At 43.7% G+C, this 27,839-nt stretch overlaps 2 protein-coding genes across 2 annotated transcripts in view; both read right to left on the bottom strand.

The window, feature by feature from the left end:
• Nucleotides 1-544: 544 nt before the first annotated feature.
• On the bottom strand, nt 545-12,637 carry UMOD (uromodulin; the record flags this gene model as incomplete). The annotated part of the gene is made up of 10 exons (XM_080913289.1): nt 545-606; nt 2,132-2,173; nt 2,886-2,967; nt 3,500-3,662; nt 6,267-6,512; nt 8,067-8,215; nt 9,054-9,262; nt 10,606-10,713; nt 10,802-11,581; nt 12,544-12,637. The coding sequence occupies 10 exons, from the start codon at nt 12,635-12,637 to the stop codon at nt 545-547; spliced, it is 1,935 nt and encodes a 644-aa protein (XP_080769415.1).
• A 6,830-nt stretch (nt 12,638-19,467) lies between these two features.
• Nucleotides 19,468-27,839, bottom strand: part of PDILT (protein disulfide isomerase like, testis expressed) — a gene marked incomplete at its 3' end in the record, with an annotated part of 33,526 nt that continues 25,154 nt past the window's right edge. Inside the window, exons 8-12 of the mRNA XM_080912421.1 lie at nt 27,435-27,632; nt 24,445-24,565; nt 22,118-22,296; nt 20,684-20,773; nt 19,468-19,728 (exon numbers count right to left, since the gene is read on the bottom strand). Of these exons, the coding sequence (XP_080768547.1) occupies nt 19,468-19,728; nt 20,684-20,773; nt 22,118-22,296; nt 24,445-24,565; nt 27,435-27,632 (849 nt within the window). The remainder of the gene's footprint in view (nt 19,729-20,683; nt 20,774-22,117; nt 22,297-24,444; nt 24,566-27,434; nt 27,633-27,839) is intronic.

Here is a 27,839-nt window from a genome sequence, read left to right as displayed (position 1 = left end):
TATATCCCCAGACTATCTCAGTAACTAGCACAGTAGTGACTTGGCAAACATTTATTGAATAGAAGGATGGATGTATACATGAATAGATGGACAGGTGAAGTTAAGATACATTGTGTGTCTTATCTAAGGTCATATAGCAGAGCATTCACTGAGCCCAGTTTCTTGGAGCAACTGTGAAGTCTATAAAGATCTATTTTATTCCCATCATGTGATGCTCAGCACAACAGACAGTGCTCACAGGAACTGTGTGCTCCATAATGATTTGAATTAACGACTCCAAAAGCTGATGCTTTAAACATATTATTTTGCCACGTTCCTTAAGGAGACAGGGGCTTCATGTGCAGACACATCACAAGTCCCATTTGAAGACAGGGCAGTGCTGAAAGATGCCAACTTGGTTTCAATGGTGAGGATTAAAGACAAAGGGTAAGTGCAAGCTGGAGGCGGTGTGAGCTCCCTCTCTCCTGGCTGGTAACCAGCCCGCATCCCCACTCCTGGCCAGCAGAAAAGGAGCTGGGAGCCACACCAGTTTTTCTGCTCTCCATCACTGAACTGTTAGGGTCAAAGTGGCTGACAGAAACAGCAGAAGCCAGATATTCAGGAGCCCTAGAAGGTAAACACATATAGAAACATGGCAGATGCTGGTGTGCTTTTGTGCAGAATCACATGAGACACTTTCCTACAGAATAGGCAAGAAGGAGGACTACTCTCTCTTATTAGGCATTTAGGAGAAGGTGTCTGCTTTGGGCAGGAGAATAAAGACTTCATTCCATTTGAACTGGTTTGAAAATGACAGTCGTGTCTACTGAATACTTGGTGTCGACTCTCTTCTAGTACCTAGCATACTCAACCATCCCAGAGACCCTAGAGGCTAGTCACGGAGGGCAAGCCTAAGTCCTAGGAGCACCACAGCTTTCCAGCTATAAGCTCAGTGGTACAGAATGTATAATAAACACCAGGTCAGTATAACAGCTCTCTTAGATCCAGGTTCCACAAGCCAAGAAAGGCATTAGTTATATGGATTCAATTTTCATCTGAAGTGGCAAGGCAGCAGACATAAGAGAAAGGCCACAAAACTACCACCAGTTTCTGGCTTTTGTGGTCTGATGCCTGAAGAATTAATAATAATAATGATGATGATGATGATGATGATGATAATAATAATAATAATAATAATAATAATAATAATAATAATAATAATAATAACATTCTGTTTGTCTGACTCAGTTGGCAAATAATGGCTCTCAGCATATATTTGTAACCTATGGGATAGCCCCTGAAGGTGTTAGAGATGACCCCCAGCTTCAGGAAGTGCCAAGAAAAGGGCATGGCAGATGTATATGTCCTTGGGGAACTGCAGCTTTGTACACATCTATGTAAAAGACATGGGCACATGTGATCTGTGTTTGCAGATATGAATGCATGTGATCAGGATGTGCATTTATGAACATATAGGATCTGTATGTGCATATGTGAGTAATGCAATGTGTATACAAATATGAGTGTTTCTGGTCTATATGCAGATATGAGTGAGTATGGTCTATGTGAGGATATAAATATGTATGGTTTGTGCACAGATGTGAGTGTGTATGGTCTGTGTGTACAGATGTGAACATTTGTGGTTCATATACAAATATATGTGTGCTCTGAATGTTCATGAATGTGTGTGAAGATGTGAATGTGTATGATCTGTGGGTATATGAGTATTATGATTTGTGTACAGATATGTGTGTGATCTGTGTACAGATATGAGTATGTGTTGTTTGTACATACATATATGAGTATGCTTATGCAGATAGGAGTGTGTGATCTGTGGCCATGCAGATACATACAAACATGCATAAAGATATAAGTGTGCGTGATGTCATAGAGATATGGGCATGTGTGCAAATATATCTAGATATGGCATTCTCTCAGGCTGTTGGGTCATGCCTCTGTTCCTGCACACTACCGTGAGACAGCATAAGTGTATATATGCATACAGACCAACAGCTAGACATTTTCAAGACAAATCACTTCTTGGCAGCTCAGGCTCTGAAGACTATGCCCTCCAGTCCACTCAGACCCCAAGATAGAAACCATATAGGGATATCATGGGGTAGGTAACTGTATAGAAAGAATCTAAACTTACTCAAGTTGCTGGAAGCAGCCTTAGACACTGAGGCCTGGACACCTTTGGGAAAATCAGAAAGATCCATGAGAAATGAGGTATGTGACTTTTGAGGAAGCTGAGATAAACTTTACTCTACCCGAACAGTTAAGGTCATCTCTCTGAAACCAAAATCTGACCACACCTCTCCCCTAAACTGGATCATTGTAGAGACCCACTCCCATTGACCTCAGAAGAATGGCTTAAGACCTATCATGATCTACAAAGTCCCACAGGGCTCACCCCACCTACACTAATTTATCTAACACCATTGGCCTAGCTTTCCTTAGATCTCCTAACAGGTCAGTTTCTCCATATTTACCCATTATTAAGAACCAACTGTGTCTGGTTTCTTTGTCAGAACAACCCCAAACTCTGTGTACATATTCTTCCTGCACTAAGGCAACTGCAATTCTATACATCTAAATGATGTCATTTTCCATACTTATCAATAAGATCAAAAGCAGCAGATCTGTCTGCTTACCATAAGATTTTAAACCACGGTAGCACCAAAATATGTCTCTGCAATGGATGAATGAATGAATGGATGGATGGATGGATGGATGAATGAATGAATCCTCTATAACTGGTAATAGAGCCAGGCAACAGATTGCTCATCTTATGCCCAGAGAATCCAGTCATGCTCATTCTTCATTCCCAGTAAGACCCAAGAAGCCAGGCACTGCTACCTTGCCTCTTCCCTATTCACATCATGACAGAAGAGTAAACCTCTCACCTTGTCGTGTGATGGGACCCAAGTTCAGGACACGTGTCTGATCTATAGAGTTCCCACTTCGAAATCTAGTACCAGAGCAAGTCTGTGGAGGGAAGAATGACACAGAAAATCACTTATGTGTAGAGAGAAAGATAGAATGTGATCCTGGTGTGAGATGTGGGCAGCCAGATCAGAAGAGCATCCTTCAGTCTTATTCAGGGGATAGGAGCTCCCGTCCCAGCCTGATCACTTATTATGGGCAAGTAAGTCACTTAAGCTCTGAGTTTTTCAACTGAGAAAGTGAGAAAGTATTGGTGAATTTTTGTGAATCTTGAATACATTAAAACACCGGAGTTGCACATAATGCTGAAAGCTTAGTTCTTCTTATTGACAAATACGCTTTCAGCTTGCACATAAGGCCATTTTATCTGCCAAGAACCCTGAAATAGTCACCACTTCCTCTCAGGTAGACCAGGTGTCCTTACTGGCCCTGCCCACTCCATCTTGAAGCTCTGTGCCTTTATGTTAAGATAGGAAACCATCACAAATTCATGTCTTCTTTTATGCCTGTGTCATATCTCTTGATGATAGAGAGGGGCATCCCAGGCTCATATTATTGAGGGAACATGACTCACAGGTTTACACTGTTCATTCATAATGTCACACAGGTACACCTCGCAGTGAAGGTAGACAAGGTCAGAGTTTCCTGCAAACCGGAACATCTGAATGGAAAATCGGGCCTGAGAGGACTCGCCATTCTCTGTCACCTGAATGGTTGTATCTTCTGTATGTGGACATCTGAATGGGGAACATCAAGATATAATAAAGTTAGTTAAACCAGGACTTTGGAGCTATACTTCCTGGGTTTTAATACTATACCATTACCTCTTAGCTGTGTGACTCTGGGCAGCCCATTAAACCTCTCTGTACCTCGATTTTTCCATAGGCATACATAAATAATTACAGTCCATGTCAAAAAATAATTGTAAAGAGTAACTTAGTTGTTGTTGTGGTGGTGGTGGTGGTGATGGGGTTTTTCTGTTTTTGTTTTTGTTTTTGTTTTCAAAGTGCTATAACAAAGTGTGGCACACAGTATCTTTGGGGCTAAAAATAATAAAAGTCTTCAATTAAAGAGTTGGAACAATCCAGAAGTCAAAATTTCTCATTGCTAAGGAAATATATTCAATTATTGTCTATTTTATGCTATGTGTGCCTGTTCACTAGAAACGAGAGAGTCATGCCAGCTTCCGAGTCAACACAAGTGTGTGCATCCAACTGCAGTGCATGTAATGGCACCAGAAGTTCACACATGTTCTGGCATTCTGGGCAGGTAAAGTGGGTTCCATTTCACATTTGTTCAAAGATAATTTAGAAGAAAGATGGAATGTCAAATTAAAGAACCAAGAAAAGATCATTCAGGGTGGCATTCGCTCTGTATTAGATAATCACTATAAGTCAAATCCAGTCTTAACATCCCATACTATACTTGGCAAAAATGAAGTAGAAGGAGGAAAAAGAGGAAGAGGAAGAAAATGAAGAAGGAAGAATAAAGAGAGACAAGGAAAGAGGAGGAGGAGAAGGAGGATGAAAAAAAGGAGGAAGGGGAGAAGAAGGAGCAGGAGGAGGCAGAGGAAAAAGAGGAAGAAGAGGAAAAGGGAGGACAAAGAAGAGAAAGGAGGAATAGGAGGAGAAGAAGAGGATGAATAGGAAGAGGAAGAAGATGGCTGACAATGACTTGAAATTAAGCAGTAACCCATTCCTAAAGGGAAATTCATACTCAACACAGCCAATGACAGCCCCAAATACTCAACACAAGAAGATATCCTAGTGTCCTCTTTGATCACCATCAGTGACCTCAACTTGCCTCTTGTCTTATGACATTGTAACACTTTTCGATGACTCATAACCCTTGGGCCAGCTTCCTCATACACCCACACAGAGACACAAATAATATATACCGAATTTCTTCCTGCTTTTCCAGAACATGCTTCACACAATTGTACACTCATGAAAAATAACTCTAGAGATTCCTGCAGAGCTTGTGTTATTTATCCTCATGTGGCATATGAGAAAACAAACATCCAAGTACATGATTTGACTTACATCTCAGAGCAAGGAAATGGAAAGGTCAAGAATGGAACTCATACCTTTCTAATGCCCTGTCAAGGTCATGTCAACACTGTCACAATTCCAGGTTGCCTGTGTGTCCCAAAAATCTGTATTGTGGTTTACTTAATTTTTTTCTTTCTTATGAAACACACCTGTATACATTTTGATCATGACTACACATGGCAATCACTTTGTATCACTTGTTTTATGAACAGAAGAGATCTTACAAGTGAGACCAAAGTCGTTAAACATGAGAGCTATCTGCTGTTAGTTGGACGCTATTAATAGAGAAAAATTCTACAACAGACTTCCATTTATTACAAAGGAATGTTTTAAGCAGAGGGTGAAAATTGGGTGAGCACCCAACTGAGCACTTGTCTTCTAGGTAATCGGGCTGACTCTAAGGACCACCCTCAGGAGAGGATAAGGCAAGGCCACTCAGCAGCGCCACCCTGCCTGCACCTTAGGCAGAGAAGCCTCTCCCTCCCCCAGTTCATTCATCCAAGAGGCCTTTCCTCTCCAACATTCTGTACATCTTTCATTTAACTGCCCATCCTGCCTTCAGAAATTAAGCTGAGTGAATGTAAAGGGTTTCAACTCTTCTCCTCACCAGAATAACCATGACACTTGGTAATTGGCAAACTTTCAAAATACCTGTTAATTAAGGCTCTTATGGAAGGGACTGTGCCCTCATGGTTGCAGCTGCTTCTTAACTGGCCACACCCATTCTATACTCTTTCTTTCCAGCCAAGTCCTCTCTGCCTGCTGCTCTGAGCCTGTCTTTCCATCAGGTTTCTTATATTTTCTGAGTCATGGATGCCCACTTGACACTCCAATGAACGTATGAGACCCTTTTCAAATATTTTAAATATAAATAAGAAAATGTATTACACAAAGCAAGACATTTCAAGAATACAAAGAAAAACAGTTAAATTGAAACATGCCTTTTAAAATGTTAAGAGAAAACATTTTTATAATATGTGCTTTACATACTTGCAAAAAAATTGATAATTCATTACACAATAAGATAGGAAGAATCCTAATGAATTAGCATCTTAAAACTAATGGATAACATAGGTAGATCCCTGCATTCTCAAACCCTTCTGTGGTTTTTTCTTTGTTTTGTGTTTTTGTTTTTGTTTTTTCATTTGTTTTTGCCTATATTTGGGGTGGATCAGAATGCTAAACTTAAGCTACAGAATTGTGAGGATGTATTTCCTTCCCCCCTATTAACTCTAAAGACATCTCTCCAGACCCCATCTATGAATTCCCAAATAGGACCAAATGCTTTACCTGTCTTGGATAATGAAGTATTTCACAGGGTCTGTGGAGTTGTTACTGGGTGTTGCATAGCAGTTGGTCATTAGCAGTACAAACCGGGACAAGTCACCCCCATCCAGCATGGTGCCCACATACAGAAAAGCCTCAGTGGACAGCATCACAGAAGGACCTTGGTAGGGCTGTGTATAAGTAGGGCTCTGGAACAGTGCCATCCGCACAGTGAACTTGCCTGTCCCACCCAAGCTGATGTTCAGGGCACTGTAGAGGAAGAAAAGCTAGTAGGAGGACCAAATTGAGAATATTCACAGATGGCTACCATTTCTGGTCATACATCCTGGTCAGTTCCTTGTAGTTATCTCGCATTTTTATTCAGGGGCAACACCGATTCCCTCACAGCAGCTTGGCAAACTACAGTGAGTGCACAGGGGTACTGGGTGTTGGGAAGAGCATGCTCTGCTCTGAGGTGGTACTCAGGGTTCTACATCTCTAGCAAGCTCCTGATGATGCTGATACAAATCTATAAACCATACCTTGAGTCAGAAGGGTTTGTGTCTCACAAAATAAGGTGCATGAGACATTCCCAGCCAGAGGTCCACTTCACAATGGAGAACAAACTGAGACTTCCTTGAGCCTCCAAAGAAATTTGGTCACATACCTACTGCTCAGGCACCTTAAAGGCAGACAGACCTAGGACATGGCTACATTATCCCAAGGCACTGGCTAGCCAAGTAGAACTCTAATAAGCAAGTCAGACACATACCAATCCAGAACCCTTCCCTGAGTCAACCCCTTCTAATGTAGCAGTTTTCAACCTGTGGATCATGACCCCTCTGGCAAACCTCTATCTTCAACAACATTTATATTATGATTGATAGAACTAAGGAAATTACATTTATGAAGTAGCAACAAAAATAATTTTATGGTTGGGGGTAACCACAACATGAGGAACTTTACTAAATGGGTGCAGCACTAGGGAGGTGGAGGACCACTGTTATAGGATTACTGTAATACGCTGATGAGCTATTTCCTATAAAGCACTTAACATGATGTTTAGCAAATCTTCAATAATTACTAACCATTGCAACTGTTACCTTTCTCAACATGAGCATCAGTGGCTTGTGACTCACCATGCTCAAGTCTCTCAATTTTATTTAGCAATGAAATCCTATTTTTTCATCAACATGGATGAAATTTTTCTGGTTCACCTCTCCAGCTATTTTTGCATCCAAAAAAGGCAGCTCTGAAGAGCATGATCTATAGATGCTTCTTTAATTAGACATTATCAATTCAGAGGATACAAACAGATCTAAATATGAGATATGATTTCTCAGAGTCCCCTCCAGAAGCAAGGCTACCCAATTTTTTCTGAAAAGACTGAGACTAGTATTTTATTCACCTTTGCAGAATATCATTGTCCTAAGAAAGGCAGTGAACGGATTGTTAAAGCCCCCCAGGCACATAGGGCAACAGTAAGATGGTCAATCCTGGTTCCCTAAGGCTATCCAGTTAATATATGGCAAAGTCTGGGTTGAAATCTGGGTTCTGGGATTCCTCACTAAGTGTCTCCACTATGATATCCTGCCTCCCAGCCTCTGAAGCCAGTTGCTATTTGGCAAGGCAGCTGAAGATTTCATGGCTGAGAGTCTGAGGGTCTTAAGGGGTGAAGGGTGAGAGACTGAGGGGTTAATGGGCTGAGGAGTTGAAAAGGTAAGGGGGTTAGGGACTGAATGGGGTAAGGGACTAAGGGAGTTAGGAGGTCAGGGATTGTGGGGTGAAGCTCCCAGGATCACTGGAGGTCCTTGATGGCTTCACCTGACCATGGGCTGTAGGGAGGTCTTCAGACTGACTTTCATGTCCAGAGGGTAAGAGCATTCAAAGTTGATTCTGATGTTGATGTCCCGGATGATGATCTCATTTGCCAGGTAGAGGGTGTTGCTGTAGGTGGCATGGGTTTCATTTCTCTGTGTTGGGGGAAGAGAAATAGGAATAAGGAACATGAGACACTGAGTGGAATTTTACAGCCAACGAGATTGTCTGTGGACACCTGAAAGTTGCCCTCTCCGGCTATGCGTCACAATAGAAGTGACTATAGGAGAAGATATCATGTTCTAGGCCTCAAGCTACATCCTCCTCCTCTATCACCCCACCAATGTTTCCAGTGGCGTAACGTAACTGGATTTCTGAATATCTGCTTCATGGACAAAGGGATGGTGGCCCACAGTTCCCTACAATCTCAGTATGTTCCTGCAGAACGTGGGATCTACAAAGCCTGGGCTAGTTTCAAAACTGAAGGGTTTCTCTTCAAAACTAAAAATTCTATGCAGGCTATTACTAATTTTTTTACACTGTCCCTAACAAATGACAATTTCTTCCTTTCCACTTGTCCTTTTGCTCCTTCCAACTTTCTCTCCAAGGATGAAGCAGACAGGAGAAAGCCAGGCACCATCACATGATCACTGCAGATGATTTTGAGGATGAGGCTCTCCTCAGGATTCCTGGACACAAACAGGCTTGCCTCTGGTCCCAGTGTTGACCTTAGTAGCTGGAAACTACCACTTCCAGCCTAGCCCTACCTTTCCCATCTGTAAAATGGGCAGCCATATTTATAGATCAAGCTTAGATGAAACACACAGATTAATGTAATCCTCTTAGCACCCTAGAGAGAAGTAACAATCTCTCCATGATGAAGTTATTCAGTCAGGTCAAACAACTTACCTGAAGCTTATACAAGGGGTAGACATGTGGCTTTATCTGGCCCCCAGCGCTCCAACCCTATTGTCTCTACTAGCAAAGACTTACCCTCAATACTGTCCCACAAGGACCATCCCTGGCGGGGGTCACTATGGACATCCAGTCTCGTTCACCCCTCTCACTGAAGCCTGAGCACTGTCTGTCATTCAGGTACATGAAGACCTTCATAAAGCCCAAACTCTGTAGCTGGCACTTGCTGAGGGACATCTTGATATCATTGGCCCCACACTCCAGCCTGTGCTCCAGGAGGGAGACATCTGAAAATGGTCAGGAAGAAGGGGATTAGGAGTCTGTGCCTTTGGGACCACGCATGTCCCCAAGGGCACAGTGTGTTCACTGGCAGTTAAAATGCCTTGGGCTAATCACAATCCCCTCTCAGACAACACTGAATTATGGGCATCAGTGGGTGGGTCCAACTGCCAGCCACCCAGTTCCAAGTTCCTTTAAGAGTGGTTTGTATACAAAATTTCGGTTAGTTTGAGGGTCTTTCACTCATCCATTGTTAACATCAAATCCAGATGACAAGAGAAAATAGAAAAAAGAAAGCGTTAATTGCAGTGTTTTTGGTATCCTCAATACATGCAGGTGTCAGTCCCTCACTGACAGGGACTCTGATGCCATATACTGCTTAGTTTCCCTCTTGAACAAAGATCGGCTCACTGTTTGAAGCAGGCAATGATGAAAAGCTACATTTTTTTCTTATCAGTCAGGTATTTGGGGGTTGATGAGTGGCTCCATGGGTAAAGGTGTTTGCTGCCAAGCCTTACTACCTAGGTTCAGTCACTAGGACCTATACAGTGAAAACACAACTTCCCACAAGTTGTCCTCTGGTATCCCCTCATGTGGCATGGTATTTGAGGCTCTCCTTACATATACATCTCTCTCTCTCTCTCTCTCTCTCTCTCTCTCTCTCTCTCTCTCTCTCTCACACACACACACACACACACACACACACATACACGCACCACACACATAACTTTTGAATTTAAAAAAAATATCACTTTTAGTCTCGGACAAGTATTTTACTAAAGCGCTACAGAAGTGTAGTCGCTTCCTTTCCATTGTGCTCCTTCCTACAGCTAACCTTTGCAAATGCAACATGGCCGCCCACACCCTGAACTAACCTCAAGGAAGCAAGCACCACCAACTTGGAGATGACTGTGTTCATCATAAAATTCGCCATACAGAGAGTGCTTGGATATCAGCAGAGTCAGACCATCAAGCACCACACATGACCCAAGTCTGGAGCACACTTAGCCATCTTCAATGACGCCATGAGTAAACATGAGAGAAGACCCTGCATCCCACACTTCCCATAGAACTGAGGCACTCAGTTTCTGATGTGGCTGGTGGCTCAGCAACTTCTTGTTACCTAGTGGGCCTGCCGTGGGGTCCTCAGAAAGAAGATACTGAATAGGAAGTGGTACCCCCAGTCCCTACCCTCTGAGAACTTTAGAGGAACCCCAAACTTCCCAGGCTACTGGTGACCTTTCTAGCTCACCGATTGATTATGTATCCTCTGGGTCACAGGCGCATACCAGCATGAGCCTCACCAGTAAGTACTGATCATTTTCTCAAGAACTCTCTCCCTGGGTCTCACCTGTGATGTTGGAGTCCTGTTTACACTGGCAGCGCCATTTGCCGTTATCCGAAATGCAGTCTTCATCTACCCTGCATTCTTCGCACGTCCCCTCCACAGAGCTAGGATCTGCAACGTTATCAATCCGAAGAGTCAACAGCTTGTGCCTCAAGACCGACCCCTGCAGACCAAGGATGTAGGGCACTGCCAGACTCACCGGTGCAGTAGGCCAGATTGCACTCAGGGGGCTCGGTCAAGTTGTAAACATAGAAGCCGCCTGGGCAGGCCTTCACCTGGATCTCCGTGGACCACAGGCAGCAGTGGTCGCTCCAGTGTGCGCAGGCCGTTCGGCTCACAATGCCCTCTCTGCTCGAAGGATGAGAGCCATTGAGCCACATGGGTGCAGCCGTGTTGCATCGCAGGATGGGCACACAAGTCTCAGCCATGCGAACGCCACCCTGGCCTGTGAACCGGAACCAGCCTTGCAGACCTGAGTCACAGGAGTAGCCGGCACCATACTCGGTGCTGCGCCAGTACTCGGTCAGGGTTTCATACACACTGCAGGGGTCTTGGCACACCAGCTCTCCACCCGGGCCCTGGGGCAAGCAGTCCAGCCCTGGTTCACAGGAGCCCGGGGAACATTCACAGTACCAACCGTCTCCTGTATAGCCCTTGGGACACACGCACGAGTAGTTGCCGTCCGTGTTGACACAGGTGGCCAGGGCATGACAGTTACTGAGCCCCTGCTCTGTGCATTCATTCACGTCAGTGCAGCCCAGTCCGGGCGTCAGACGAAACCCGTCCTGACAGGAGCACTCGTATGAGCCCAGGGTGTTCACGCAGCTGCTGTTGGAGCAGTTATGAGTCTGTGGGGTGGCACACTCATCCATGTCCTCACACACCAGCCCATCGCCAGTGAAGCCTGGCTGGCAGGAGCATGTTGTGACCGCCCCATCCATCACGCAGGTGGCGTTGTTGTGGCATTCAGAACACCTTCCTGTGAACAGAAGAGCCCAGCCTCAGATCCCGAGCAGCTGGCCACGTCCCGGCACAGACTTCCCTGCTTTTCAGGACTTGTTACATTGTTGACACTTTCAAACCCCACCCATCCAAACTCCCCTGAGTAGAGTCCTGTGCCTTCTTTTAAAATGACCATATTGTCATATCGAAGGGCTAAACCCTTCACAGCCTTTCCACGGTCTGTGCCTTCTGTCCAGGTTCTTTTCTCTGCCTACACAGCCTTCACGAAGACCCTGCCTAGTGTATCTTCTCTCTGAAGACCTCCTAGCCCATTAGACAGAACACTGACACTCTGCTTTTAACAGCAGAAGGAAAAACAGCTGTTGCTTAGTGTCACCGTGTGCCTGACCAAAGATGTGTACTTTTTGTTCTGGAGCTTGCCAAATCCTTCCCAGTGCGCCCTCCCCCCTCAGGTGCCCATCTTTATTTTCTTTATTTACAGAAAAGAACACTGGGATTCAGAAAGAGCAGGCCTCTGACAAGTTGTCCATCAGGGCACATACCCATGGCCTGACCACAGAACATGTGCTTTTAACCATGACCTCACAACTATATTTATCGTGACTCCAGGGTTCTCCAGGGTAAAAGGCAAAGCTACCTCTAAGTGATGACCTCACACTTATAGGGAAGATAAATTAAGTCTCTTCTGTAACTGGGCATGCTTGTGACTTTACAGTGAAGTGCAGAAATTATTTGGAGATGCTCTAGCCCCTTGTCCGGCCATCAGATTTGCCCACACATTGTTATTAATTCAGAGTCTCAGGCCCCTTGACTGCCCTACCTAAGCAGAATTTGCACCTTAAGAAAACTTTGAAGTGAGTCCTGTGCTTAATACAGAGAAATGGGTTTAGAATAAAGATCACATCAAGTGTACTAAAAGAGGGATTAAAAATACTTCTGCAAAGGGAACACCACCCCCCCCCACACACACACACTTACTTGCTTCATTTGAGTCACTAGCTCCAGCTACAGTGAACCAAGGGGTTACCACCATTACCAGCAGCATCCAAGTAAAAGGGAGCAGCTGCCCCATCCTTTGTGCTCTGCCCTCTACTTCTGGTCCTGGAAACGCCTGCCCAAAGGCAGGGAGAGGTAGACTCCTTTAGGTTTCCCTTGTGCTTCTGATGTCTGCAATCATGAAAACAGAGTCTGGTGAGGCTCATGCATGATCTAATTCCCTTCCCTATAGACAGAAGAAATGCCTTTGTTGTATACCATTTATATGGATTAGAGAACAGCATTTGTACAGACCGGGAGGCACCGTTTGCAGTACAGTAACTCTCGGTTTGGTGGGCTTCCGAAGCCTCTGTGGATGGGCCCCTGTGTCCCATGACCCTTGCCCACCCATGAAACCTCCATGTACTACACATTTTAAAGAACTGAGTCTTTCATTTGGAGCAAAATGTTGCAAGATGGGGTGGTGCTCGGGTGCTTATACCTTACTAGAGGCAGCCTTGAAGTTTTACAGGCAGTTCTTGATTACCTGAACTTACAATTTGTTCACACCTACTTAGTCATTCAAAAAAAATCACATTTATTGAGTGGCTATTATGTGCCAAAGAAGGTGCTAGATACAAAGGAGAATAATGAAAATAGTCTACATCTTTGTACAACTTAGATAAAGAAATGACAAAAGGTAAAGAACTTAGATAATTAACTTTATATGCATATATAACTATAAAACATACTACCATTTTCAAAATGATTGCTTGTGGTTGCAACAGGGGAAATAACTCTAAACAAATGCAAACATTATCCCAAGTTTTACAGCAGCAGACCAGGAGGGCATGATAGTTGGCATGGGACCCGAGTGTCCAGACACTAAACTTCCTCTCTACCACCCTGAAAGAGGATGTGATTAGATAGAGAAGTGGACATGGGAGACAGCAGCTCTAGACAGCCTTACCTGAACCCAGGACAGGACTGGTCCATTCACAAGTAAGTACCTGTGAGCAATATATACATGTCTGCCCTTGGCTGGTCCTCTCCCTCCACTTATTCTCTGATTCTACCCCTTGAGATTGTGTCTGTGGGGGTAGAATTTTTGTTTCCATTTGGCATAGAGTTGACCTTTCCCAAGCCATGAAGCTGTTGTTGTTGGTTTTTTTCTCCTGGCTGTTAGAGACACAAAATGATTGACATTGGGGGTCACACCTGTGCCTGGAAATACAAGGTCTCTGTTTGCACCTTTTGGCAGCAAGACATTCCTCAGTTAGACATTAACTGGCAAAGCAGTGCAAAGGTGCTGGGCTTTTTCTTGGATCTGGGCAAGGACGAGGTGGACCTAAGCCAGGAAAAAGACAGTCTCTGAAGTCAGCCTGTGTTAGAGATAAAAGGAATGTTTGCTTCAAAGCCTGGAACACATATCTGTTCTAAAGGACAACTTCACCAAATCGGTCCTCCTCACTAGAGCTCAGACAGAGAAGACAGTTCCTGAGAATGGCATCAGGTTACAAGACCATCTGGACATCTCTCAACTGAACCTGTGTCAGACAAGACTGGAGTCTAAACAGTGGAGGGGCCTCTGGCTGGGAATAATCTGATAATTGAAAAGGCTGTTTTCGTGAGACTGCCATGACTCGTATCAGGGAATTTAGCTCTTCTCTTTCATGAGACCATTCCCTTTACCTGTGAGATGAGATGCACCGCTGTGTGAACAGTGATGCTGGCTAACAGAGATGATGCAAGTGGAAATACTTGGTGACATTTGATTCAACCAAATTCTGCAGCAGGTGCTTTGCTGATATGGAGTCACAGATAGAAAAAGCTAGAGGCTAAGCCACAAACCACACCCAGGCCCATGTAGAGGACAATCCAAAACCTAACAGATGTCATTGTGTTGAGAGAAACCCAATACATGGACTGATCAGGAATTATAACCATGACAACCACATTGGCTTTCTTGGGACATCTCTTTCTCTGTCTCTTACTTCTTCTTCTTCTTCTTCTTCTTCTTCTTCTTCTTCTTCTTCTTCTTCTTCTTCTTCTTCTTCTTCTTCTTCTTCTTCTTCTTCTTCTTCTAAAAAAAGAAAGAGTTTATTTGCCTCAGTCTTAAGGAGACAATCCACTATGGCTGGGAACTCGTGGTAGGGAGAGCTGAGGACCTGGTCTGGAATAAAGACTGGAATAAAGATCTGGAATAAAGATTTAAAGATTTACCCAAGATTGGCCTCTGGCCTTTACATGCATGTATGCACACATACACACACTAGCTTACTGTGTGCATGCACATTCACATACACACATACACACACACACACACACACACACACACACACACACACACACATATACACACAGGGGGGAGAGGGAGGAAGGGAGAGGGGGGGACAAGGACTTGTGCAAAAGCATCTCTCCTACACCTTTTCTTCCTGGCTCCTCTAGTATTTCTGCATCTACCTTCCTCCTCCTCCTCTTCCCTGACCTCCATGGGATGCCATGCCCCCTTATTTAAAGATTTTCAAGCAGAGAAAGCTATCTTGTTCATGGTAGTGCCACCATGCTGTCACCCTTGCTATAGCATCACAATACTGAACATCACAGATGGGCCCTCCTCAGTGTATCTGCACCATCCATTTACTTACTCATCCTTCTTTGCTTAGTCCATGACCATTCTCTCCATTTATGCACATGGGATGACTTCCTGGCATCCCTCATGGGTGTTGATCTCTCATCTTCTCGGGTGACCTGTATCTCTTCTACTTGGAATGAAGGCTACCTCATTAACTTTGGGGAGGAAAAGTCCTCTCTCCTTGGGTGCTCCAGTGTCTTCCCTATGAGAAGAAATGAAAAAGAAAGGCTTACAAAATGCATATCTATGGAGACACACACACACACACACATTCACACATTCAGGAATTCCATAAAAACCTGAAACAAGAAACCACAATAAATATGCAAAGGACCTGTAAGGTAGGAAAAACAGAAGAAAACCTCCCTAACAAAGACCCTCCCAAGATGATATTGAGCTTGTTTTCTGTCAGCCATTTACTGCTGGGCATAGGACCTACCATTTAGAGTGGCTTATTTTCCCAGTGAGATTATTTTTGAGAAAAGGTTTTGTTTGCAAGTGGCTATGAATTAGGGGTCACTTCTGGGTTAGGAATCAGAGTGCTCATCCACTTTTCTCAACTCTGGAACCCCATCTGGTGCAAGCCCATGCAGGCTCTGTGCATGTTGCCCATCTCTGTGAATTCATATGTGTTCCCTCTCTGTTGTGTCTTGAAGGCCTTAATTTTTAGATGTTCTCCACCACTTATGGCTCTTACACTCTTTCTCACTTCTTTTCTACAGGGTTTCATGAGTTCTGAGTGGAGGGATTTGATGGAGATATCCCTTTAAGAGCTAAGTGTTCTAAGGGATATCACTCTCTGGATATTGTCTGGCTGTGTGTCTCTGTATTGTTCCTATCTACTGAAGAGAAAGTTTCCCTAATGATGGATGAACAAACCACTTATCTATAAATATGGCAGAATGTCACCAGAAGTTATTTTATTGCAATGTTCTTTTATCAGAACAGTCATATGCCATTTTCCCTAGCTCCCTGGCCTATCTGGTCTCAAGTTCTCACCCACCCAAGCACTGCTAGATATTGGTTTGATCTCATAGAGTGGGTCTTAACTCATCAGATAGTGGTTGGTTACTCCCACAAGCTCTGTGCCATTATTGCACCACTGTATCCTGCAGGCAGGCCACTCTCTAGATAAAAGGATTTATGGCTGGCTTAATGTTTGCCTTTCTCCTTTGGTGGAGTATAGACTGCCTCCTAGGACCATGAGTACCTTATGAACTTCCATAGAGGTGAAGGGTCTATGTAGGCACCAACTCAACTTCTCTGTGTTTAGTGAGTTGTGTAGGTGTTATCTTCAGCAGTAGGACCTGGCTGTCAGTTTGTAGAGAGACATCAAAAGTCTTGCCAATAGCCTGGATTGTTTGGGAGTTTCCATGGAACTCCTTTGACCAACAAACAGATTAGATGTAACCTATTCCTGCTACTGGAAACTTCATTTGGTAACAAGAGGTTCCCAGTATATACTCTTATCTCAGTAAAATGGGAGAGCAGACTGAAGTTCAGAGAAACTGAGTAACATTGTCAAGGTTACATACCTAGCTAGTGCTAATTAAGTGTGAACTGAAGGCCAATTTTATTCAGACTTATCCTTTCAGTCAACTTTATGTCTTGAGGGGTAAAGAGTATTCCATGCTTAGCCATTGAAGAGTCTTATAGTGACAAATGGTTTCATCTTTTTTAGTAGGGTGGAGTTAATGGAATGGTTTTGAGAAGCTGATGGGACAGAAGAGGTTCAAGAGACAGGTGGATCAGAAAATGAGCTGAGAGAGCCCCTTCCCAACAGAGAGGTATCTGTACCCCATCTTTCTGCCGTTTCTCCTCTTCCCATCCAGGTGCACCTGTGGAGCATGCACATGCAGCCTTAGTCTCCATGTCTTGCTTGTCATGAGCTCTGTTCCACGTGAGTTAGTCTCAGCAGCCCCACAGACCCCTCCTTTGAGAGGCAGCCACATGGCTGTGAGGTAAAGGCAGGTGAGTCTTGAATCGTGTTCTGAATACTAAAACCTAATCCCATAGAGGCATCTGGCTGCAGTGAGTTCCAGGGCCTCAGGCAGTTCCCTGCTTCATCGACATGCAATCAAGTCAGGTTGGGGGGGGGGTTGGAAATGCTTCTGTGGGTCTAAAAATACAAATGGTATTTGCCTTGTGTGATGGGTGGACAGCTCAGAGGTCCATGAGAATTTAGGGAACACAGTTCCTACAACAATACCCCTCACTTCTTTTTAGATGTTCCAATAGACCCCCAATAAAGTGAATCAAAAAATCAGTATAAATATGAAGCATTGAATAATGACACCCCCCCCCAAATATACCCACATCCTAATCCCTTGGACCCAAAAGTATTGATTTGCAGAGTGAAAAGTGCTATACAGGTGGATTAAGTTGAGGAGAGATGGGGAAGTGGGAGTGTCCTAAAGGCTAGATACAAGCACAACAGTGCTTAGAGTCTGAATGCAGAGGGAATGTGTGGTAAGAGCATAAGGTTTCAGGGTTTCCAGGACCAAATATAAGCCAAGGAATGTTGGCAGTCCCTGGGAGGCTATAAGGCAAAGGTTTCATCCAGAATGCCCCAACCCTGATGATCCTTGACTTTTAACCCAACATGAAAAATAATTGAGACAAGTTCTCACTGGCCAGCTCAAAATGGGCTTTAATTCATAGTCCCCCTGCATCTGCCTGTTAAGCACCAGAATTAAAGATGTGCATCAAGTATAACCTGTGAAATTGATGTCAGATTTCTGGCCTCTCAAAGTATGTAAGAATAAATCCATGTTGTTTTAAACTACTAAGTCTGTGTTACAAACAATCAATGCAGAGACCAGCATGGATCTGGGACAACGTCCTTACCTCTTCCTTTGGGGATAACCATGAGATCATGCCTCTCAGAGAGGATGCTACCTGATAATTTCATTTTCTCTAAGGATGTTTACTGAGCATCTACAGTGTTCCATGTAGAACACGCAGCAGACACTAGGAAAGTGGTGTCTGTATTCATGGGGCTGGTCACGATGGTACCAGGAAAAGACATTGTGGGATCATTTGGTGAAATAGAAAAATATTTTCAAATATCATCCTCTTGGGGAGCCTCTTAGAAGTGGTTACATTTGAGATTTGAATGAGGAAAGCAGAGATGAGTGAAGATAGGGGTGGGGTAAGTATCTTGAAGTCATGCTTTTGGGTAGAGGGAACAAGCCCGTAGAGAGAATTTCTTATCGTCAAAGAATATTCAAGGTGTGAATGGTGTGCGAAAACTGGGAGATTTGAGGAGAAATAGAGATCCATAATGCTAGAGTTCTCAAGACTTTGTAGAAATAGAGAAATTGGAAATACTCTAAATGTCATGAAGAGACCAGTTACAGGGTGGAGTTGGTAGATACAGTATTACTGAGAGCTATGGTGTTTGAAATTATCTCTGTAGCTTTAAATATATGGGGTATGAGAGAAAAGTGGAACGAGGACATCAAGGACAGACCAGTTCTGAGTCTTCTGTTCTCAAGAAACCATGGGTGACTCAGAGAGGTTGGTGGAAGGAAGTGAGCAGAGTCACATAGAAAGAACAGGATGGGTCTCACCAAAGGAAGCAGCTGGGGTCACATAGGGAGAGGTGGGGTCATGTGGAAAGAGGAGAGTGGAGTGCCATGGAGGGGAAATGGATGGAATCAAGTAGTTCATCAAGTTTGTAGTAGTAAGAGCAAAGGTCACAGAGGATGATTCTGGCCTGACTGTGTGACGCTGGGTCACTTACTGACCTGTAGACACCTAAAGACAAGCCTGGCATTGGATCTCTTATGGTTCAAGCCTGTCATTAAAGCTCATTTGTAAGACTTAGCCAAACTCCTGAGGGCCCAACTAGTGGGAGACTGCGTAAGTAATGGTTACAGAGAAGAGTTCTAGATACAGAGACAAACCCTCAACAGTTCTCGATCTGTGTGGTTCAGACCAGTTCGTCAGTCTCTTTGTGCCTCCATCTCTTCGTCTGCAAATGGGGACAATGAAACTGGACTCTAGCGATGTTCTGAGAGTAGGCGAAGGCCCAGGGCATTACCAACCTTCAGTATTGAAATCATGGATCCCCTGGCTACTCTGGCTGAATTCCAGACCAAGTGGCTTTTCCAGGTTGGTACCAATCAGGAAAAAGAGATGAGCCAATGAAATCACAGACACTTTTAAGGCTTTATTGTCTATTCCCCACCCACCCTACCACTCTGTATATGGCATTGTCAGAGTAGATTCACCCAGAAACCGATGTCAGGACCTGGAATTAATTTCTTTCCTCCCTGGCTTTGGAGAAGCTAAAGTTCTTCTTTGACATCCAGTTTTCTCTCTGGTTTTGGCTGTTCCTTTGGCTGAGCCACCCCCTCCTCCTTCTGAGCTGTTTCCTTCCTTCTCTCCAGCTCTTCTGGCTTGCTTATACTGTCCAGAGCAGGAGACTCTTTGGCTGACCTGTCTGGTTTGATTGTGTCTCCCATCTTGAGAGGCGGCTTCTCAGGCACCTTGTCGATGAGCTGTGTCTCTGGCTCAGCTAACACTTCCTCCTCTACCACTTCATTTTGCTGGTAAAGAAAATGTGGAGATGAGAGAGGGAAGGAAATGCAGAATTAGGAAGTATGTGTGGACATTGTAGTGAAAACTGGTAATGCTGATCTGAGTCAGCCCAGAAAAATTCATTTGTGGCTTATGTTTCCTCATAGATAGAGATGATAAAGTGTCCAACTATGGTTTTGACCCTTTTAATAGAGGGCACACCTCTTAAATGACAGGTGTGACTGGCTGTCCAGTCCATAACCCCGGGGCAGATGAGGTGACTTTGGCTTAGTTAATAAGATCCCTCTCTAGCATACACATTACAACTACTGAGAAATGAATCTTTTTTTTTTCTAAACTGGGAGGAGCTAAGTTTGGAGCCAAGTGGGGGGTGGTGGTAACATTTACTATCTATGGGGAAGTGACTGCTTGAGAAAATTCCCAAGACAGAAGAAAACAGGAAGACAAAAAGCAGATATGACCATCTGGGTTCATCTGTGCCAAATGCCTACTAGATAAATCGGATAAATGCCTATTGCTGCTGAAGCAGGCAAAGGGATGTCTTTGGTATTAGCAATAGAAAGCACTCTGACTGATTTGGATGACACCTTCTGGAAGGTGGCTCACTGCGGCTTGGCTAGGAGAAAGGGGAGACTGGTTATATCCATGAGGATAGCAACTCCAGAGGGCAGACTCTCATCAAGACATTTGATCATCATCTCAGGAAAGTGACCAGCGGGCACTCTTGAAGGCTGTATGTTACTTAAGAGTCTGTTATCTAATGATTGCTGTTCCTACTTCCGTGTCTCAAGTTCCTGTAAAATAATCAGTGAGCTCACTCAAAGTGGCTGGTTGTCTAGGGCAGCCTCAAAGCCATCTCCAGAGAGAATGAGATAATAAATGGAATTCGTGGCATGATTTGTTATATGGGCTTCCTGGTAAGTGTGTGGGAGAGAAAACCCAGCCTGTAGATGTACATCTTACCTCATCTTCTTCCTCATTCCTGACTTTGACATGGCTTTCCAGGAAGTCACAAATGCCCTTCACGGTGTGCTCTCCTTTATACATGACAGCCTAGGAAGACAGCAGAGAAGATGGGAGCTTTTCCTTGTAAGTTGCTCATAGAGTATTACAAAACTAAATCCAGGATCAAATTCCTAACAACCTGGACCTACCCAAAAAATGCCTTAACCTCTGTGAGCTTTCTTTTCCATGGTTCTAAAATAATAAAAACTCTTTGATCAGAGCACATGAGGAATGGGACATAGATCAACTACAAATACTTTATAGGTCTAACCCCTGGCTGGATTACTTACCCATGTGGCCTCTTTATTGAACTCAGATTTCCCATATGGCACTAACTCCAACAGCTTCCCCCAGTGTTGTTGGATTAAATGAACTAATATAGGAAATGTGTCTTAAGCAGTGCTTGGCATATGATAAGTACCACATGCATTTGTTATGAGTAGCTGGTATTCGTAGCATTGTAACAATAACAAAAATGGTTGTTATTTGATAAAGTAACTACTGTGTGGTCAACAAGTAGTCATAATAGTTCTTTTTCCTTTGTAGGTCTTTAAGGGAGCTTTTTATCACATAACTTAGGATTGGTAGCTTTTAGCCTCATCCTGTCGATCTAACCTCATTTCCTTCAGCTTACGATATGTACCTTCTACACTGGGATGCTATGACAAGTACTCACCATGCTCTGGTCTGATGATGCCTGCCTTATCACCCATGTTCCTATAGAGTTCATGGCCCCTCCTTTAATTAAATGTAAATCTCTACCATTCTCCAGAGTCCCAAGTTTTCATGAAGACGTTAGCCATATTTATCCTCCAGATTCTGCATCCCACCCCATTGCACAGATGGGCCTATGTCATTATGACTTTTTCTCCCTCTCAGCCTCTCATCTCTAGAACAAGGACCTTGACTCATGCCTCTTTGATTGATATCATTTTCATCTACCAAAGTCCCATAGAGAGTATGTTCCACCAGATCTGGTAATGGTTGGACAAGAACTAAAATTCCCAAGTGTAAAGAGGATTGTTGATGTCTAGCATACGTTTTTTTATCTGGTAGCATTACAGCTCAATAGTCCTATACAGATGTCCTTTGTTCTCTGAAGTCTGAAGTACAGAGAAGCCAGCCACAATATGAAAGGCGACTCTGTCCAATCAAAACATTTATATCCAGTTGACATGGTGACCAGTCAACAATAAGCAATGGATTCAAGTTGTTTGCAATTTCAAGGCTTAGAACTTGTGTGGAATATGCTGGAAAATATTTCACACTCAAATATGAGAGCATATTAGGGACTAGAGCTGAGAATGTTCAGTAAAAGGCTGAGCTTGAGAGAAACTGCATTCCTGGCAATGACATAACATTTTCAACTATGTGGTCCCAAGAGTCTCTCACCTCTTGTGAGTCAGTAGGGAAAAGTCTGAAGAATGGGTACTGTTCTGGGTTCGCCAGCTGAATATCATTTGCTGTTATGTCAATCTTAGCGATGATGACTGTGGAATGGTTTTGATACTTTATGCCCAACTCTTCTAGCAGTGGTAATAGCGCCCTGCACTTCTCAGACCAGGGTGCATCTGGAAAAGAAGGGTATTTCTCAGACTCTGCTGTCCAGGACTCTGAAAGCTGATGCTGTATAGCAGTACTGTTGTCTTCTTACCACATGTCTGACCAGCAGGCTACACTCTCTTTTATTAACACTATAGCTTATTTTTATGTATCAGTAAATGATCACTATGAAGTAGATTAGAATAAAAATTAAGCCTAGTCCTTTCTCTTAGACTAATATTTTCCATGTGTTGATGTGGTCTTAAAACAAAACAAAAACTTTCTTTCCTTTTAGAAGTGTTCCACTGTTGTTGAAGAGAAAACCAAGGCAAATTTCTATGCTGTTGTTGTGTTCGAGGGAAAATTGTGTGTTTATAACACAGAAGTTAAGCTACTTGCCCAAGGTCATCCAGAAAATTAAGCAAAGGGAACAGGATCTGAAGACAGGTCACTTGGGTTTGATTGTACTACAAATATGGCATAGAATAAAGTTACATAACATATATTATTATGCAACAATCGAACATGCCTTTCAGTCCCTTGAAGAAAATATGCCCAGGAAGCTAAACAAATATGTCTTAAAATTGTGACAACTACCCTTGGCAGGGGACACTGGCCTTTCTTGTGGAAAGTTCCTTGAGTTTTGAGTGGCCCAGACAGCTGGCCCTTTGGAAAGAGACCAGAGCAGAGATCCAAAACAGGGAAAGCCAGATCTCACTGGTTTGCTCTCATGTGAAGTTCAGAACTCAGAGTTTTGTTCTGTGGAAGGAAGGGCCTCAGAGGCCCTGCCATTGTACTTTTGCAAGCTCATCTTTCCATTTATCCACCAAGTACCCCAGGTGACCAAACCTCCTGCAGGCAGCACCCAGACACCCCCTGGAGCCTGATAGGCCCTGGCTAGGAACATGGAGGACTATAATGACTGAAACTCCAGGGTGCAATCCAACAGCCCTGCTTCTAAGAAAATGAGGCTGCTCTTGCCTTTCATCAGAAGCAAATGAGTGTTCTCAGAACTCTGTGTGTCTCGGAAGTAGAGAAAGGCTTCCCCATCTTAGTGATAAAAGGGAGCAGAAAGCTATGACTCAGCTGTGTGGCTCTCGGAAGCACTGTCAGTTGGCAAATGTCTGTTTCACTGAGGTTGTGAAAGGACGTACAATGAACTCAACACAGGAATGGCTTTACTTTGCCTCTTAGTACTTACTGTGTGACCTTGACCTGTATCATGGAGAAAGGCAATGTGCCTTCCTCACCACCGTGCTACATCCAAGCCTGGACAATCTCACTAAATGTTACCTTTACCTGTCTGAAGTAGCTTTGGAGTCACCTTCTGTGCTGTCTCATGGAGAGAAGGCTCTAGTTTGGGGAGGCTGGAGTACAAACCAGAGATGATGGGAAAGGGTCAAAATCCTTAGTCAGCAGTGGAAATAATTATGATGGAGTAACAGCAGTCATTATTTGTGGAGTGCTTGCAACATGCCATATACTATACAAAGTCCTTGACATGAAACATCTGTGCCCCTACCTCACAGGAATATTGGATGAATCAGATAAGGCTCAAAGTAGGGGAATTATGGATGAAAACATGAATGTAGGTGCTGAAGCCAGACTGCAAATGGTCAGATCCAGTTTCTAGCACTTACTGAGAGATACTGGAATATGTTTTGGCTGAGATTCTGTTGAGTGATCCATACATGGGAAACACAGCAGTAGCTGCTTTCAAGAGGATTTGGTGGGTAATTAAATGACATAGATATATAGTGAATCAAACCTGAGTTCTAATATAGAAAGAACAACAATATTAAGCAACCAGACCCCACAGAGCTCCCAAGGACTAAACTTCCAACCAGTGAGCACACATGGAGACACCCATGGCTCCAACTGCATATGTAGCAGAGGATGGCCTTGTAGAATATCAATGAGAGGAGAGGGCCTTGGTCCTGGGAAGGCTTGATGCCCCAGTGTAAAGAAATGCTAGAATGGGGAGGCTGGAATGGGTGGGTGGCTGGGGAAGCACCCTCATAAAAGCAGAGGGAGAAAGTATGTGAAAGGGGGTTTCCAGAGTGGAAACGAGGAAAGGGGATAACATTTGAAATGTAAACAAATATCCAATATCCAAAAATAAAAATGAAAAAGTATTTGTGCCTTTAGGCTCTCATTGTCTCTATGAAGATACTTACAGAACATCACAAACACGTCCTTTTCCTTATCAAAGACAACCACATTGAAGTTCTTCCCCACGAGCTTCTTAACTGGCCCTTGGTCCCAATTCTTTGGAATCTCTTCACTGGATTTGTGTTTCTAGGAAGCAAATTCAAGAGGTCTAACACTCCCCACTAAGGAAAAGAACAAGCAACTGGGGTTCCTCACCCCCCCCCCACTATGAACAATGAAAGGCTTTGTCTTCGGAAAACAACCTCTTGAAAGGATTTGCAGTGCAGAGATAATCCAAGCCCAGTGGTAGCTTTGCACTGTCCAGAGCAGCCTGAGGTCAGGGCACTGAGGTGGGAAGTCAGCTCTGGGCTGCAATTTATCCACACACAATTCTTGGGAATCTCCGATGACAGTGGCACTCATGTCATTAGCTTCTCAATTAGACTGTTCCAAAACAATGGCTGTCCTCATTTGTGAGAGGAAAGACCAAGGCATTTCTGTGCCAGTGTCCCCCAAGTTTATCACTACTTTCCCTCTTGGCTTTCTTTGGCTATATTGATTATCAGTTGTCCCAAACTCAAAGCCACTTCTGATCTGGTACTCTCTGCCCACTGCCTGGAAGGCTTTTCTCCACTTTCTACTCTTCTTCTATCCAGTTAAATCAAATCTATCCTTCAAGATGCTCTTCGGAGAAATGCTCTGGATTTCCCAAATTATATGAGGTCCTGCCACCATAAGTTCTTTGAAATGTCCCCTTGTGTTTCTTTCAGAATTAACATTTGCTTTCTTTTTCCTATTTTTCTGCCATACTAGGTATTATGCCACAAAGGACCTCTTTTCTTCCCTCATCAAATATCTGCATGTAGAAAGAATTTTCAAATAGATGATGAAAAGAATGAATTCAGGAGCTGTTTTAGCTTAAAGAACATTTGTAGAAATCTTAAAGTTTGTTTTTCTTTACTATCACTGACTCCTGGGTACCTCGCAAGCCTATACCCTCTCTTCTCCATTTTCCTGTGACTGCCCTAGTCTAGTTAGCCTGTGCTTCTCCCATAGATTCCCTCTGAATCTCCTTCAAAACCTCACTATGCCTTTCCTACAATTAAGACTCTGTTTTTATCATGGAGATGGTTTCTCCTGATATATGGAGTGCCAAATATTTAATATGCTTATGAAGGCCTTGCCGTCTGGCTTCGGTCAAAGTCTTTAGCCTTCTCTTCAGTGGTGCTATCCCTCCTCCACCTCTGGAAATGACTTGAAGGAGCTTTTACTGAAAGCATAAGGGTGGTGGGAAACTGGCCATAGAAGGTGAACTATGATGCAAACAATGAAGAATTGGGAATAGGCAGATCTGACAGAAATCACTGGTCAGGTGGGGGGTGTTTATCTTTGGTCCAGGAGTACAAGAGAATGTGTTGGCTTTTAAAGGGTGGACAAACACCCTGCATGTAACTGGAGGAGAAATAGAAGCTAGGGAGGGTCTTGGGCACATTGTAGATGTGATAACAGAATGTACGGATGTCTCTAGCATGAAGACTTCTCTTCCCTTGATGGTACATGGCTAGAATGCTGAGCTGAGAGAGAAGGTAGGAATGGGACTGAAAGTGAAATTAACTTAAAATTAAAGACATAAATACCTTAGAGAGAGAGAGACTTATACAGAGATGAGACATTTCTTGGTAGAGGGAGGTTTAGTTGGTGTGTCAACAAGGTTGGTCAGTCTCATGATGAAGTTGTTCTTCTCCAACATTACTATAGAAGTAGAATAAAACTTAAGTGGGCTCAGCAGGAGTGAGATTTTTGCCTGGATATATATATATATATATATATATATCCTATACCTTGAAGGAATAGAAGAAATAGAACTTGGAGAGGATGAGGAACTTATCAGAGTTTAGAGGGGAAAGACATAGAATCCAAGTCCATGTAGAAGGTCACCCTAGAGAGTGAATCAGGGTCCAAAGATCAAAGGTCATGGGAGGGGCAAGGCTCATTAGCAGTGTGGTCAGTGGCAAAGTGAATTAAGAAAATGACAAACTTGAAATGAGGCCTTTGGAGGAACTTCTAGGTCTGGATTATTTGCACACGAGATGAGAACAGAGATGAGCATGTCCGATGTGAGTGTGTAGGAAAGATGCTAAGGAAGGCAGCCTGCCCTGAGAAGCCCGCAGCATCAGAGAGAGGGAAAAGGCCAGAGGATAGCAACACTGGAAGTAAGGAAGTTGTGTAACTGATTCCAAAGGCTTGAAAGTCAAAGACTATAGGGCTTCAGATGATAGAGGGAGAAATGGTTTGAAAGCATTTAGGAAGGCTTTTCCATCTGACCTCATGATCATGTAAGTCAGAGAAGAGCTTCCCCCTGAGAAGGCTGCAGAGAAGGCGGGCTCCCCACAGAAACAGACAAGAGAAAATGGAAGCAGGCAGAGGTGAGTTCCCCATAGATGTTGAATTATCTGAAAGCTGTCCAAACACTCCTGTCTTCACTCCTGTCATTATCCAAAACATGTTTAATGGATTCTCCGTTTGCTCTCAAAGATGTTTCAGTTTGTAAAATAAACTCTATGACGTCAGCAAGAGTGCTTATGGAAAAGTTCCCAAACCTATCCTTCCAGAACCATGGACTCTGGCTGTCCAGCCCCCACACACTAAAGGTCTCAGAAACTCTGAGGCTAACTCCTGGCTACTACTTGCTCCAAATGCTTCTCCCCTGACCCTAGATCAAAGGGATCTTCTGGGAAGAGGCTGTAAGGACAAAGCCCTCCTTCAGATGGCAAGTGAGCTTTTTAGAACAGCTGAACTTCTCCCAGGAATTTTCTTTATGACTGAAGAACTGGCAGCATATATCCAGCCTCAGAAGAAGCCTAAAACTGCAGTGATTCAAGAGGGAAATGAGACTGTGTCACACTGAACCTTGGGATGGTCTCTGTTTTGTCTCTTCCTATAGATGAACAAACCCAGCAGGATTGTAAGGAGGTGATTCAGGCTCTGCTCATGACTTACCTGAGAGCAGGCTTACCTTGGCAGTTTTGCTGAGGAAGCTCTTGCAGAATTTCTTGAGACTTTCAAAGGTTATGTCATCGGTGGGCATTTTGTACCTGGCGTCCGAGCTTAAGTTCAGGATTTGAACAGATGGGACATTGACTGGTGAGATCTGGAAGTACTCAAAGATGCGTTTGTTTTTAGGTTCATCCGCATTCACGAGGACAAAAAGAATCTGCCAAATCAAGCAAAACTTCTTGTGGTTCTGGACCCCTCAGATTAAGGGAAGATAACCACTGAGAAGCTAGGAACTAATGAAACTCAAATGGCAAGTATTAGGGAGCACCCCCAGGCAGGCTTACTCCTATGCCCAGGAGCAGACAGGCAGCCTCCTCAGCCTCCACATGCTGTGTGTAATCTGCTGTAAAAGCCCCTCAGAATG

This window comes from Micromys minutus (genome assembly GCF_963924665.1).
Source record: "Micromys minutus genome assembly, chromosome: 2".
Lineage (NCBI taxonomy): Eukaryota > Metazoa > Chordata > Mammalia > Rodentia > Muridae > Micromys > Micromys minutus.
Note: the sequence above shows the minus strand (reverse complement) of the source record. Positions and strands in the feature narration are given on the sequence as shown.